Source organism: Pseudophryne corroboree, chromosome 7 (genome assembly GCF_028390025.1).
Source record: "Pseudophryne corroboree isolate aPseCor3 chromosome 7, aPseCor3.hap2, whole genome shotgun sequence".
Taxonomy (NCBI): Eukaryota; Metazoa; Chordata; class Amphibia; order Anura; family Myobatrachidae; genus Pseudophryne; species Pseudophryne corroboree.
The window spans coordinates 44,221,210-44,234,623 of record NC_086450.1 but is presented as its reverse complement, the minus strand read 5'-3'; the positions used below and the strand labels follow the sequence as shown (position 1 = coordinate 44,234,623).

Sequence of the window (13,414 nt, the reverse complement as noted above, 5' to 3'; positions counted from 1 at the left end):
GGTACGCTGTCTCATTCCCCCTCACCAATTCTGCACAACAGCTCCCATGTCAGATCCGTTGAAAGCGCAGGCTCTACAAACGGTTGTAAGTTCCCTCCTGAGTACTGGATTGGTTGCGCCGGTTCCTCAGCCCCAGAGCGGCAGAGGTTATTACTTGTCCCTGTTTCTGGTCCGGAAACCCAATGGGTCCTACCGGCCTATACTCAACCTCAAATCTTTGAACAAGTTTGTGAGAGTGTCCAAGTTTCGTATGGAAACGCTGCCCTTAATAGTGCTGGCTATGGAACCCAGAGACTATATGGTATACCTGATATACAGGGTGCATATTTGCTTATTCCTATTGCCATCTCGCATCAGCAGTTCCTGCGGTTTGCTATTGGTGACCTTCACTACCAATTCCAGGCTCTGCCATTTGAACTGGCTATGGCTCCTTGGATCTTCACCAAGGTCATGGCCGTTATGACGGCCCACCTCCGTCACCAGGGAATCAGAATCCTTCCATACTGTACTTGGACAACCTACTGATTCTGGCAAGTTCACACAAAGTCCTTCTCAGTCATCTACAACTGACGGTGACTTTCCTGCAAGCCTACGAGTGGCTAATAAATTGGAAAAAGTCCTCGCTGGACCCAGTACAGAGCATGGTGTACCTAGGGATACACACAGTCAGGGACTGTTCCTGTCTCCAGACAAAGTCCTGAAACTTCAGGACAAGATAAGGCACTTTCTTTATCGCCCCAGAGTGTCGATACACTCAGTGATGCAAGTACTTGGCCTGTTGGTGTCGTTTTTCGACATGGTAGAATACGCTCAATTTCACTCTCGTCCTCTGCAGCGGTTGATTCTATCCAACTGAGACGGCCTACCTCATCGGATTAGATACCAAATGGTCTCTTTAACTCTGGATATTCGTTTGTCGCTATCCTGGTGGTTCCAGGACCAGCAATTGTGCAGGGGCTGTCCCTTCTGGATCCCCAAATGGGTCCTACTGACAACAGATGCCAGTGTTCGGGGATGGGGAGCGATGTTGGAGCAACTAATTTCAGGGTTGTTGGACCAAGGAAGAATCACTACTTCTAATCAATATTCTGGAGCTGAGGGCAGTGTTCAATGCACTGTCTCTTGCCTTGCCTCTGGTACGGAACAGGCATGTTCAGGTACAATCAGACAATGCCACCACGGTGGCTTATATAAGCCATCAGGGCGGCACTCAAAGCCGCTTGGCAATGTTGGAGGTGTCCAAAATCCTAGGTTGGGTGGAACGCCATCTAACAGCCATATCTGCAGTGTTCATTCCAGGCATCCTGAACTGGAAAGTGGACTTCATCAGTCACCAGTACGTTCACTTCGGGGAGTGGAGCCTTCATTCCAAAGTCTTCCAACTCCTGGTAGACAGATGGGGTCTGCCGGACATGGAACTCATGGCATCTCTACACAATCACAAGGTTCCAGTCTTCGGATCAAGGACCAGAGATCCTCAGGCAGCGTTCGTGGATGCAATGGTAGTTCTGTGGAACTTTCAGCTGCCTTACATATTCCCTCTGGTGTCACTCCTGCCCATGGTACTGCGGAAGTTCAAGCAAGAAGGAGGAATACTAATTCTAGTCGCTCCTGCATGGCCCAGATGGCACTTGCTCTGAGACGTGCAGGGTCTATCGTCAGAGCGTCCCCTTCTACTTCCTCAGCATCAAGACCTCCTCATTCAGGGCCCATGTCTCTATCCGGACCTGGCCAGACTGGCTTTGACAGCGTGGCTCTTGAAGCATCACTCCTGAGGGCCAAAGGGTTTACTGAGGCAGTTATTCAGACTATGCTGGGGGCCCGCAAACCGTCCTCTGCCAGGATTTATTACAGGGTGTGGCATTCTTACTTCACCTGGTGTGCTGATAAGAATGATGACGGCTACAGATTCAGAACTTCCAGAATTTTGGCTTTTCTACAAAGAGGCTTGGGCTTAGGTCTTTGTCTGGCCTCCCTCAAGGTTCACATATCTGCCTTGTTGGTATGGTTTCAGTGCAAGAGTGCCTCTATACCTTATGTTCATACGTTCACTCAGGGTGTTCTCCGTATTCAGCCTCCCTAAGTCCCTCCAGTGGCTCCATGGATCCTGACTATCGAACCTCTTGAATTAGTGGACCTCAAATGGCTCACGGCCATCAGTGCACCTCAAATGGCTCACTGCCAAGGTCCTGTTCTTGCTGGCTTTTGCCTCTGTAAGAAGGTTCTCGGGACTTATGCGCTTTGTCCTGTCGTCCGCCCTTTCTGATTTTCCGCTGTGACAGGGTGGTTCTCTGAACCAGGCCTGGTTACTTACCTAAGATGGTGTCATCTTTTCACCTAAACCAAGAGATTGTGGTTCCGCCCTTTGTCTCTTCGGATTTGTCAGCTAAAGAACGGTCTTTAGATGTCGTTAGAGCTCTACGTGGACAGGACTGCCTCTATTAGACACTCTAATGCCCTATTTGTCCTGTTTGGATTCCACAAACGTGGCTTGCCTGCGAATAAACAAACCTTGGCCTGATGGATTAGAATGGTGATTGCACATTCTTACGTGCAGGCTAGTCTTCCAGCTCCTGCTGCGATTAAGGCCCATTCTACCAGGGCTGTTGGACCTTCTTGGGCGGCCCGCCGTGGCACGTCTGCAGAACAATTGTGCAAGTCGGCGATATGGTCCTCCGTGAACACGTTTCTTAGCTTCTATGCCTTTGATCCCTTCGCCTCCCAGGATGATTCCTTTGGACACCGGATTCTCACATCTAAGGCGCGTCCCCTCCCTTGAGGAACTGTATTAGGACATCCCCGAAGTTTCCCTGTGGAAACAATGTACCCTGCTGCAGAAAAGGAGAGTTATGGTAGACTTAACATTGTTAACTCTCTTTCTGCAAAGTACATTGGGTTCCACAGGGTGCCCACCGTGACGCAGCTAGCTTCTTTGGGTTTGTATGGCATTAGCTGCTGGTACCTTCTCCTGTCGTGAGAATGTGGTTCTATCTGACTAACATCTGCCTTCTCTCTGGCCTGCTCTGGACTGGTTAACAAAGCTGAGCTCACAGTGCCTGGAGGCGGGGTTACAGAGGAGGACCCAATGCATCCTGGGACAGCTAAAGCTTTACCTGTTGATGCCCCTGGATCCAGATCCACTCTACACCCCGATGTTTCCCTGTGGAACCCAATGTACTTCGTAGAAAGAGAGTTAACAATGGTAAGTCTACCATAACTCTCCTTTTATCTCCTTAATTCTCTAACGTCTAGGCACGTGGGTATAGTTTATTTTATCGCTGTTTGATGACACAGTGGGGGTAATTCAGACCTGATCGCTGCTATGCGTTAACGGACAGCGGGCCATCAGATCCAAACTGCGCATGCGCGATGGACAGCTGCAAAGCAGAACGCCGCTCAGCGATGGGTTTGTGCAAAGGATTCATTCGCATGGGCGTACGAAAGAAGATTGACAGGAAGATGGCGTCTGTGGGTGGCAACTGACCGTTTTCAGGGAGTGTTTGGAAAATGTAGGCGTGTCCAAGGGTTTGCAGGGAGGGTGTCTGACGTCACATCTGGTCCTGAACAGGCTGATGTGATCGCAGCGGCTGAGTAAGTCCTGGGCTGCGCAGAGACTGCACAAAATCAGTTTGTGCAGCGCTGCTACAGATGCGTTTGCACACTTGCACAGCTAAAATACACTCCCCGTGTAGGCGGCGACTATCTGATCACAGGACTGCAAAAATCGCTGCCCTGCAATCAGTTCAGAATTACCCCCAGTGTCCCGTGGGATCCTGAAATAGCCCAACCAACAGCTCCCCGCTGCATCTCTTTTATGAGAGCAAACATAAACAGCCTCAGCGGTAATATAACACAAACTGCGTTGGCTCTATTGTGGATTATGCTGGACCATGCGATTTTATTGCCACACTTTTAAGTGAGATGCAATGGTCTCGTAACGGAGAGGAATGACAAACTAGTCCAATTATCTGCTTAATCGATCCCATATTTTCTTCCTTTTTATTTTATTTCAACGTTTATAAATGTTGCTAAGATCTGTGATGTTAGGAAATAATTTCCTTTACTGCTCTTACAAGAGGGAATTGAGGAGCGTTATAATCACCTCCTCCTCTTCACTCCTTTATCACTTTACAAACAGGCTACGGGCTGTATCACCTTACTGCAGTATTCCTGTATGATTACTATACATAAAAGAATTTAGATTAATGGTGACATTTTATAAATGCCATTTTTTGCAATGAAAATTCTCCCCGCTCACAATAATAAAAAAAATGATGAGATAAATCCCACAAAATCCTAGGAAAAAAACATAAAGGTTCTAGACACATATGGGGGGTAATTCTGAGTTGATCGCAGCAGGAATTTTGTTAGCAGTTGGGCAAAACCATGTGCACTGCAGGGGAGGCAGATATAACATGTGCAGAAAGAGTTTTAGGCCCTACACACTGGCCGATTTATTAAAAGATATGAACGATCTCGTTCATAAATGAACGAGAACTCGTTCATATCTTTCAGTGTGGAGGCTCCAGCGATGAACGATGCGCGTCCCCGCGCTCGTTCATCACTGGTCTCCCGTCGGCTGTGCATGCAGGCCAATATGGACGATCTCGTCCATATTTGCCTGCACTTCAATGCAGCCAGGTGACTGCCCATCACTGCCCCCCCCCCCCCCCCCCCCCCCGCCGCCGGGTCGCTCGTCGGCCGTATCCGCCGTCGGGCAGCTCGGCGGCGGGTCGGCGGGTGTGTAGGGCCCTTTAGATTTGAGTGGGTTATTTTGTTTCTGTGCAGGGTAAATACTGACTGCTTTATTTTTACACTTCAAATTAGATTGCAGATTGAACACACCACACCCAAATCTAACTCTCTCTGCACATGTTATAGCTGCCTCCCCTGCAGTGCACATGGTTTTGCCCAACTGCTAACAAAATTCCTGCTGCGATCAACTTGGAATTACCCCCATGGTTCTACAGCTATCTAATGCTCATACAGTAGCTCTATAGATTGGCAGCATTGATTGCAGGTAATTGTATTGTGAACTAACTGCTGACGTATGGTCATGTGACCTAATAATTAACGACGTTTATGAACACAGTTCCATAGGTACTGTATAAAGTGTGTAGAAACTACTCAGTTACCCAAAGAGGCCAATCAAGCCATAGAATACTGGATTTGATGCCAGAAGTGAATCTCAACATGCGGCTGCCTTTCCTGTGTTTGTGTTTTTTTTGTTAGTTTTGTTTGAGGTTGGTGTTAGTTTTTATTTTTTTTGCTTTAGTTTTACATTTATACTAGAAAGATTACAGATTGTAATTAGTATCCTTTTTAAGATACATGTGAATCCTTTTTGTTTATATAAATGTACGTTCTGTATTAAGTAGTGTGTGCATAGTTTGCTAATCCGTGGAGTGAGTCTGGGCCTAATTCAGACCTGATCGCAGCAGCAAATTTGTTAGCTAATGGGTAAAACCATGTGCACTGCAGAGGGGGGTGGGCAGATATAATGGGTCTGCTACGATAGACCGGCGCTCGGGATCCCGGCGCCCAGCATACCTGCCCCGGGATCCCGACCGCTGGAATGCCGGTAGCGGGGTGAGCGCAAAAGAGCCCCTTGTGGCCTGCTGCGCTCGCCACGCTGCGGGCACGGTGGCCACACTATTTATTCTCCCTCCAGGAGTGTTGTGGACATCCCAAGAGGGAGAATAGTTGTTGGTATCCCAGCGGTCAGGATTCCGGCGCTGGTATACAGAGCGCCAGGATCCCAACAGCTGGGATTTTGAGCGCCTCTAATTCAGATCTGATCGAAGCAGCTAATTTGTTAGCTAATGGGCAAAACCAGTGCCGTAACTAGACATTTTAGCGCTGTCTGCAAAAAAAAGCTTTGGCGCCTCCCCATATATAAAACAGAGGCATTGCGCGTCAAAAATATAGGGGCATGGCTTCATGGGGAAGGGCGTGGCCACAAAATAATACTAATTCATATTAATACGCTGTACCGTAGTCTCCATTATTCACATAATGCCGCACAGTAGCACCACTTACACACATTACACCAGGTAGAGCCTCTTTTACACATTACGCCAGGCAGTGTCCCCCCTTTTTTTTCTTTTATGTACATTACACAGGCAGAGTCCCCATTTTGTACACATTACAGCAGGCAGAGTGCCCCTTTTTCTTTTTTACACATTAGGCAGGGTCCCCATTTATTTACACATAACGGCAGGCAGTCCCCCTTTTTTTTAACACATAATGGCAGGTAGTCCCACTTTTTTTTACACATAATGTCAGGCAGTCCCACTTTTTTTTACACATAATGTCAGGCAGTCCCACTTCTTTTTTTTTTTACACATAATGTCAGGCAGTCCCACTTTTTTTTCACATAATGTCAGGCAGTCCCACTTTTTTTTTACACATAATGTCAGGCAGTCTCAATTTCTGCCGCCTGCCGCAACTTCTCTTTCACACCGCTGCGGTAGCGGCCGGGAACCTTCTCTGACTGGGCCGTGCTGCCAGCGGTTCTGCGCCTACAGTGCATGTGCTCTGTGGGCAAGGCACCGCTGGCACACACCTAGTCACAGCCCTGGGCAAAACCATGTGCACTGCGGGGGGGGGGGGGGGGGGAGGGCAGATATAACATGTGCAGAGAGAGTTAGATTTGGGTGGGGTGTGTTCAAACTGAAATCTAAATTGCAGTGTAAAAATAAAGCAGCCTGTATTTACCTTGCACAGAAACAAAATAACCCACCAAAATCTAACTCTCTCTGCACATGTTATATATGCTCCCCCCCCCTGCAGTGCACATTGGGGGTCATTACGACCTGATGAAACGCTAGGATTTTTCGCTGCGATCAGGTCACAACTGCGTATGCATATGTACCGCAATGCGCAGGCGCGTCGTATGGGTACAAAGCGGATCGTTGCTGAGCGATTAATTTAATGAAGAATCCATTTGCACAGGCGATTGCAAGGAGATTGACAGTAAGAGGGCGTTTGTGGGTGTCAACTGACCGTTTTCTGGGAGTGTTTGGAAAAACGGCGTGTCCAAGCGTTTGCAGGGCAGGTGTCTGACATCAATTCCGGACAAGAACAGTCTGAAGTGATCGCAGCAGCTGAGTAAGTTCTAAGCTACTCAGAAACTGCACAAAACTTTTTTGTACCGCTCGGCTGCACATGCATTCGCACACTTGCAACGCAAACATACACTCCCCTAGAGGCGGCGACTATCTATTCGCAGCGCTGCAAAACATAGCTAGCGAGCGATTAACTTGGAATGACCCCCATGGTTTTGCCCATTAGCTAACAAATTTGCTGCTGCGATCAGATCTGAATTAGGCCCTAGGTTACAGAGAGTGGGAGCACTGTAGCTTGACCTATTATATTCCGGGTGTGCAAAGCCTCTTGTTTTATCAGCATATTCGTTCAGGGTATTATACAACCATAGCAGTTTTCAGGGCAGATTCTATAAGACGGCAGCAGGTGCTGCACTCAAAAGCGTAACTATACTACTTGATTTCTCTTAATGTTTTTAGAAATATGGCATTTGTGCAGGAGAACTGGTGTAGCTGTGGGGACCATATTTCTTCTTCAGTGTCCATAGTCTCCACAGGGAAGACATTGGGGTATGGGGAGGGGGCCAGTGCAAAAAAAACGCACACTGGCCGCTCATGTCTCAATCGCCCCTGATTTCTATATCGCATTAAGATGCAGTAAAGCCATTAAAACACTTTAGAAGGCGTAAATGTAGTTAATAGCCTGCAAGTTGCAGGCACCTGCAAAAATTTTTTTTATTTTTGTCGCTTTAAATCTAGCTAGATCACCAAAAACTTTTGGCTTCCGGCAACGTGTGGGCTATTGAATGTACCCCTCAGTCCGCCAGCGTCTGCAATAATTAGCTAAAGTTATAGTATGCCTCCCAACATCCTCTGACGCAGTAGCGTAAGTTTGTCCCAGTTGCCCGGAGGCAAGGAAAATATTGGTGCCCCCCATGTATATATATACAAACACAAGATCCGGCACTCAAAACATCCCAGTGTGCAGCTGGCCAGGTGCCCTCTGTAGCTGCCGTTATTACCGTTATACGTCACAAATCAGCGGCACTCCGGACAGATAATAAAGACTAAAGAGTCATCTTGTTTTAAATCGACGTTTCAGTGCATGGTAGCACTTTTATCAAGATTTTCAGACAGCATGCTGTCTGAAAATTTGCTCCTGCATAGCAAGACTGCAGACTGCAGATTCTATATGAAGCTACTACAAAACCGTTGCAACTAGGCAGGTCTATGTAGTGCACAGCCACACACTACATAGATCTGCTCAGTCACTCACAATGCTGATCATTTATCTGACAATTAATTTGCAAGTGTCATACCCAGGATTAGAAACCACAACCTTTTACACTGGTAGCATGCACCATACTGATGGAGATATATGCTCTTGCATAGGAAGTGTGAGAATTCTAACTATATGAAGTTACTTGTAATTGTCAGAGAAATAACTTCATATAGTTAGTATTCTCATGCTTCCTGTATAGGAGCAAATAGCTTCATCAGTAAGGTGTCTGCTTCCAATGTATCTATAATAAAGAGGGTGTGATTTGTATAGTGTAGTGACTAGTGGGGAAGTCAGCTACGGAAGAGATACCGGTTGCTGTCAATTCACTTAATTGATTAATGTCGCTGAACACATGGAACAGGAGGAGAGGTGCCCCCCTTCCAAGCAGGAGCCCGGCGGCAGCTGACTCCGTTGCCTCCCAGAGTTCTGCCTCTGCTCTGACGACAGATCGGGATTTCTGCCCATGCACACATAAATACCTGTCCGACCATCCCCTCTTTATACAGTAGATGGAAGCAGTGAGCAGAGACATATAAAATAAAGGATATTTGTTATGCTGGTATCCGGTCTATAGATCCGGTTTATGGATCTACACTAAAAAACGTCTACAGTCAATATGTCGACCACTAATGGTCGACATGCATTAAGTTGACAGGGTCAAAAGATTAACATTGGTCTACACAATTTTTTATTTTAGTTTTTTTCCAACTTTTTTTTACTTTACCATCCACGTGGACTACGATTGGTAACTTGCCCTAAGCATGGCGAGTGAAGTGGTACACTAATGGTGTTGAAAAGGGACAAATCCCCCCCCCCCAAAAAAAAAATTATAATAATAATTGTGTCTACCTTTTTTGTGTTGACCCTTTGACCCTGACGACCTTTTCTTCTGTCTACTTATTCCACTTCGACCTTTTCATCCTGTCGACCTAATGCATGCCGATCATTATTGGTCGACCTATTGTGTTTTTGTAAACAACCACTTTCAGCGACACTCCCATAAGACACAATTAGGGATATTCAATTACCCGCGATAGTGTCTCAGCTGCGAGAATTTTTCATTAATCACCCCCCCCCCCCATTTTTAGTGTAAAAAAAGCCACGGACCTACAGTATGCATTTTTGCGGCGCGTGTATCGGATAGAATGGGCACTTATTGCGGATTTGGTTTCACATGCCTGAGGCAGGTTGAACCAATCCCAGATATGATCCAGCATCAGGGGGATAAGCGCCGGTTATCGTGGATAATAGGATAGCCCCCTGGGAATCTATTAGGCGTGGTAAATTACCGCAGCTAATTGGATACCCCTAAATATCTCCATATGTCTTTTTAGCCACCTTCCTGTTACCGTCCAGGAACACCCCTCACATTTCTGCTACCGTGCCTTTAAATCCAATCTATGGCAGTGAGCCGAGGGCTATTCCCACTCGTGGGTGTCCACGACACCCATATCGTGAGAATAGAACTTGTGGCGAGTGCAGGCAGCCACTGAGCCAGTAAGGGGCTTTCATTACGCTCGCCCCCCTGCCACCATTCTGGCATCCAGGACCCCTGCGTCTGTATGCTGACCACCAGGATCCCGGCTGCCGGTCAAGCATACCCAACGCGTACTTTGTACTCAGGAATTGCTGGATTGAAAGGTTGGTGCGACCAGTCCTGTCCTCCCAGGTCAGTCTGTTTTACGCTGTCTGTAGCATCTTCCCCCTACACCACAGCACACAGCTATGTGCATGGCTTGAAATTGCCCCCTAACTCATAGGGTTCTGTATGCGCATAATGCAGCTTGCTGTTATGTGTCAGCTCACAGCACTACTTTCTCCTCTTGTAATACTTAGCTTCAATGATGTAGGAAACACTTGTAAAACTAAAAATAGAAGCGCTTGTAGTATGTTTGTTGAATGCTCATACCTGAAAAAGAAACTGTTAGTTATAATGAATACAGCTCTTTTGTGTGTTGTATGGAGGTCTAAATTGGTTATTTTAATCGCTGGGGGTTCCGTTTAGTTATCCCGGTATGAATGGTTTGCTGGTCCACAGTTAGCTGTCCCTAGCTCACCCTACCTTCCGTGAGCCGCTGACCGCACCTCACTACTGGCGTCCCGGCTTTGGTTTCCTCCTGCAATAGATAGCGGTATCCGTTTGCTCTGTGTTCGGCGCTTGACAATGACGTCAATTTCAGGTTCCGCTCCTCTTGCCTCTGTCTTTCTCCAACGCGTTTCGGGCTGGCAGCCATCCTTGACAAAGCCGGGACGCCAGCAGTGAGCCGCGGTCAGCGGCTCATGGAAGGTAGGGTGAGCTAGGGACAGCTAACTGTGGACCAGCAAACCATTCATACCCGGATCATTAAACGCAACCCCCAGCGATTAAAATAACCAATTTAGACCTCCATACAACACACAAAAGAGCTGTATTCATTATAACTAACAGTTTCTTTTTCAGGTATGAACATTCAACAAACATACTACAAGCGCTTCTATTTTTAGAGTTTTACAAGTATTTTATTACTGAAGCTGCTATAACATATACAAGCGCAGTGAAAATTGCCGCGTATAAGCATGCCTCCTTGCCTGATCTTAGCGTGTGGACAGAAATTGGCTGCCTGTATTAGACTGATCTGAAAACAGCATTAGGCAAGGGCCAGTCCAGATACCAAAGAGTTGGTTGCAGTTGTGGACTTAGGAACAGTGGTCAGGATAGGCTTCCACGTGCAGACGTACCTATGTTCAGTATACTCTTGCACTAGCCTAAGGACGTAACTAGGCCGCCGTGGCTCACGATCAGGCCCTTAGACTGTCTATGCAATACTGAATCTGCAAACGCTCCATCACATGCTAAGGGGAGTTATTGTGATGTAGTTATTGTGTACGCGGCATTCTACGACTGATTATTTTTTTTATATCGCTATGTGTGTTTGCTATAAAGTGCTTTGAAGGTATGAATAGATCTGTGGAGAAGACAGGGTATATATTTACTGAAGTCTTCCATATGACCCCATACCTACAGTAGACGTGAAGTACAGTCTGTAAACAAAAGTTTCTTGGGTGAGAAACTGCGCCAATCCTATATATAACTGTAAGAGTCTGGTGGCAGCTACGAACAAATGGTAGGTGCACTATAAAACACCCACTCTATGTATGTTACGTGGAAAATAGGGATTTTTTGTTCAGCGCTCACCTTCCTCCCTGTACATATATTTATATATCAATAGTGAAGTACAGTCTGCCAATAGAAGTCAGATGACAAATGAATGTAACCATGTTTAGAGTACCTCTACACCACGTGTACCTACTGTAACTGGTCTTATCGGCCAAGAAGAAGAAATGGTAAGAAAATTGGTCCATGGATGAGTACGTGATTAAAGTCACTTCCTCCCTGCGCTTTAGGACACCCAATGTTCTTATACTTGCTCCAGATCCCATTAGTTACTCACTTGTCTTCCTTGTCTATGTCTGCCATACTTCCTTCTCATGTGTGTGCATTCCATATGTTAACACTGTTCACACTCAACAGGGTAGCAAGTGTGCAGAGCGAGCCTGGCCACCAGAACCTTCTCATCCAACCACCCTTGGGGAGGAAGAGAGGCCTGAGGCAGGTAAGGACCGCATAACACAGAGGATGTCAACCTGGTGGCTCTAACTTCAGCGAGGAAGCTTGTGTCCTTCACAGTCTTGACCTCAACAGCAATCAGAGAGCTCTGTGTCCTTCATGCTCAAGCCGTACACAAAAATACACTGGAACGTCAACTACTTGTTTGTCACTCCCCCCCTCCAAGTTCTATGTTTATGTTTTCAAATTATCCCATTTCTCCTACATCCAACTGTATCTCACCATCACCCGGCATCATTTCATCTTCACTTCCACCGACTTTCATTCTTATGTCCCAACATTCCATGGAGCTGTTGCGGTGATACATGATGTCAGAATTATGCTGCAGCTTGAAACGTCTACTGTCGGCTGCCAAAGGTTTCGCTGTTAAATTTGAAAGTTGCAGTGTTATTCCGCAGCGCCTACTCTGTGCTTACCCTGCGCTTATGTTCTACGCAACCTGCATGTGCCATGCTCCTTGGGAGACATTTATGTGAACTGATTCCAAGGAAATATATAAGCCTATAGCCCAGGGGAAAAAAAAAGGGTTCTGCTGTTTCATGCAGTTTGTACGTGGAAATACATATGACGTTGCCATGGGCAACAGAAACTTATTTTCCTTTCAAGCAGTTTCTATATAAATGTTTCCCTTGGTCAGAAGCATCATAGCTGGAAGAGATCAGACAGGGGCTGGTTATATTACAGTTTGGTGTAAAAGTCAGTATATTAGTACACATGTATCCTAATGGGCGTAGGTGCTATTAATGCTTTAATAACCTTAAAGCAGAGGAGTATGTGTATCCTAGCTATAGGATTAGGATACAACACTATGGGGGTACGTATGTAACCTTCTACAGAGGACAAGCTCCCTGCCCATAGTAACCAATCAACTACTGGGTATCAATTATCACGTACAGTCTTTAAAATGCAACTTCTCCGTCTCTCCTCTGTAGAAGGATGTTGGTACATCTCTCCCTCTGTGTTATAAGTAACGCGCCATCTGTGTCTGTGTTCTGTGACGGGTACGCTCATATTACCCAGAGATGGTGACGGTAGGGTCATTTCTGCATATAATTAACAGCAAGTGCTATAGTATCAGAGGCTGTCCGTTATAAGCAGTAATAACAGTAATATATTATAAAAATCAGATCAGTGAAAGACCCATGGTACCGGAGGGCACAGAATTTGGGAAGAACGTTTTTCTGTTGACATTATTGTATTCTACGGGCGCAATATAATACATTAATCATGGAACCTTGCATGTGATATCTGCTTATACCAGCCCCCATATTTTTATTGTTTATATACCACTACATTAATATTCTGCAGATATACATGACCTTGTCTGGTAACGCAGTGATTCCAATTACCAGATTGTACAGGTGATATTGTGTAATTATATGGCTGGACAGCACAGAGCATTAATATATAACAGCATGCCTTGCCAAGATTCTGAATGTGAAGTTACTTTTAGGAATGAAATTATACGTGAATACGCAC

General features: G+C 46.2%; 1 protein-coding gene across 23 annotated transcripts in view; it reads left to right on the top strand.

Moving 5' to 3' along the window:
* The window catches only part of UNC80 (unc-80 homolog, NALCN channel complex subunit), a 366,195-nt gene that overhangs the window by 292,962 nt on the left and 59,819 nt on the right, over nt 1-13,414 (top strand). For 21 of the 23 annotated variants that reach the window (XM_063933120.1, XM_063933105.1, XM_063933107.1 and 18 more), the window contains one exon: nt 11,840-11,921. The exons of the other annotated variants lie outside the window; for them this stretch is intronic. In XM_063933120.1, the coding sequence (XP_063789190.1) occupies nt 11,840-11,921 (82 nt within the window). The remainder of the gene's footprint in view (nt 1-11,839; nt 11,922-13,414) is intronic. 23 annotated transcript variants of the gene reach the window in all.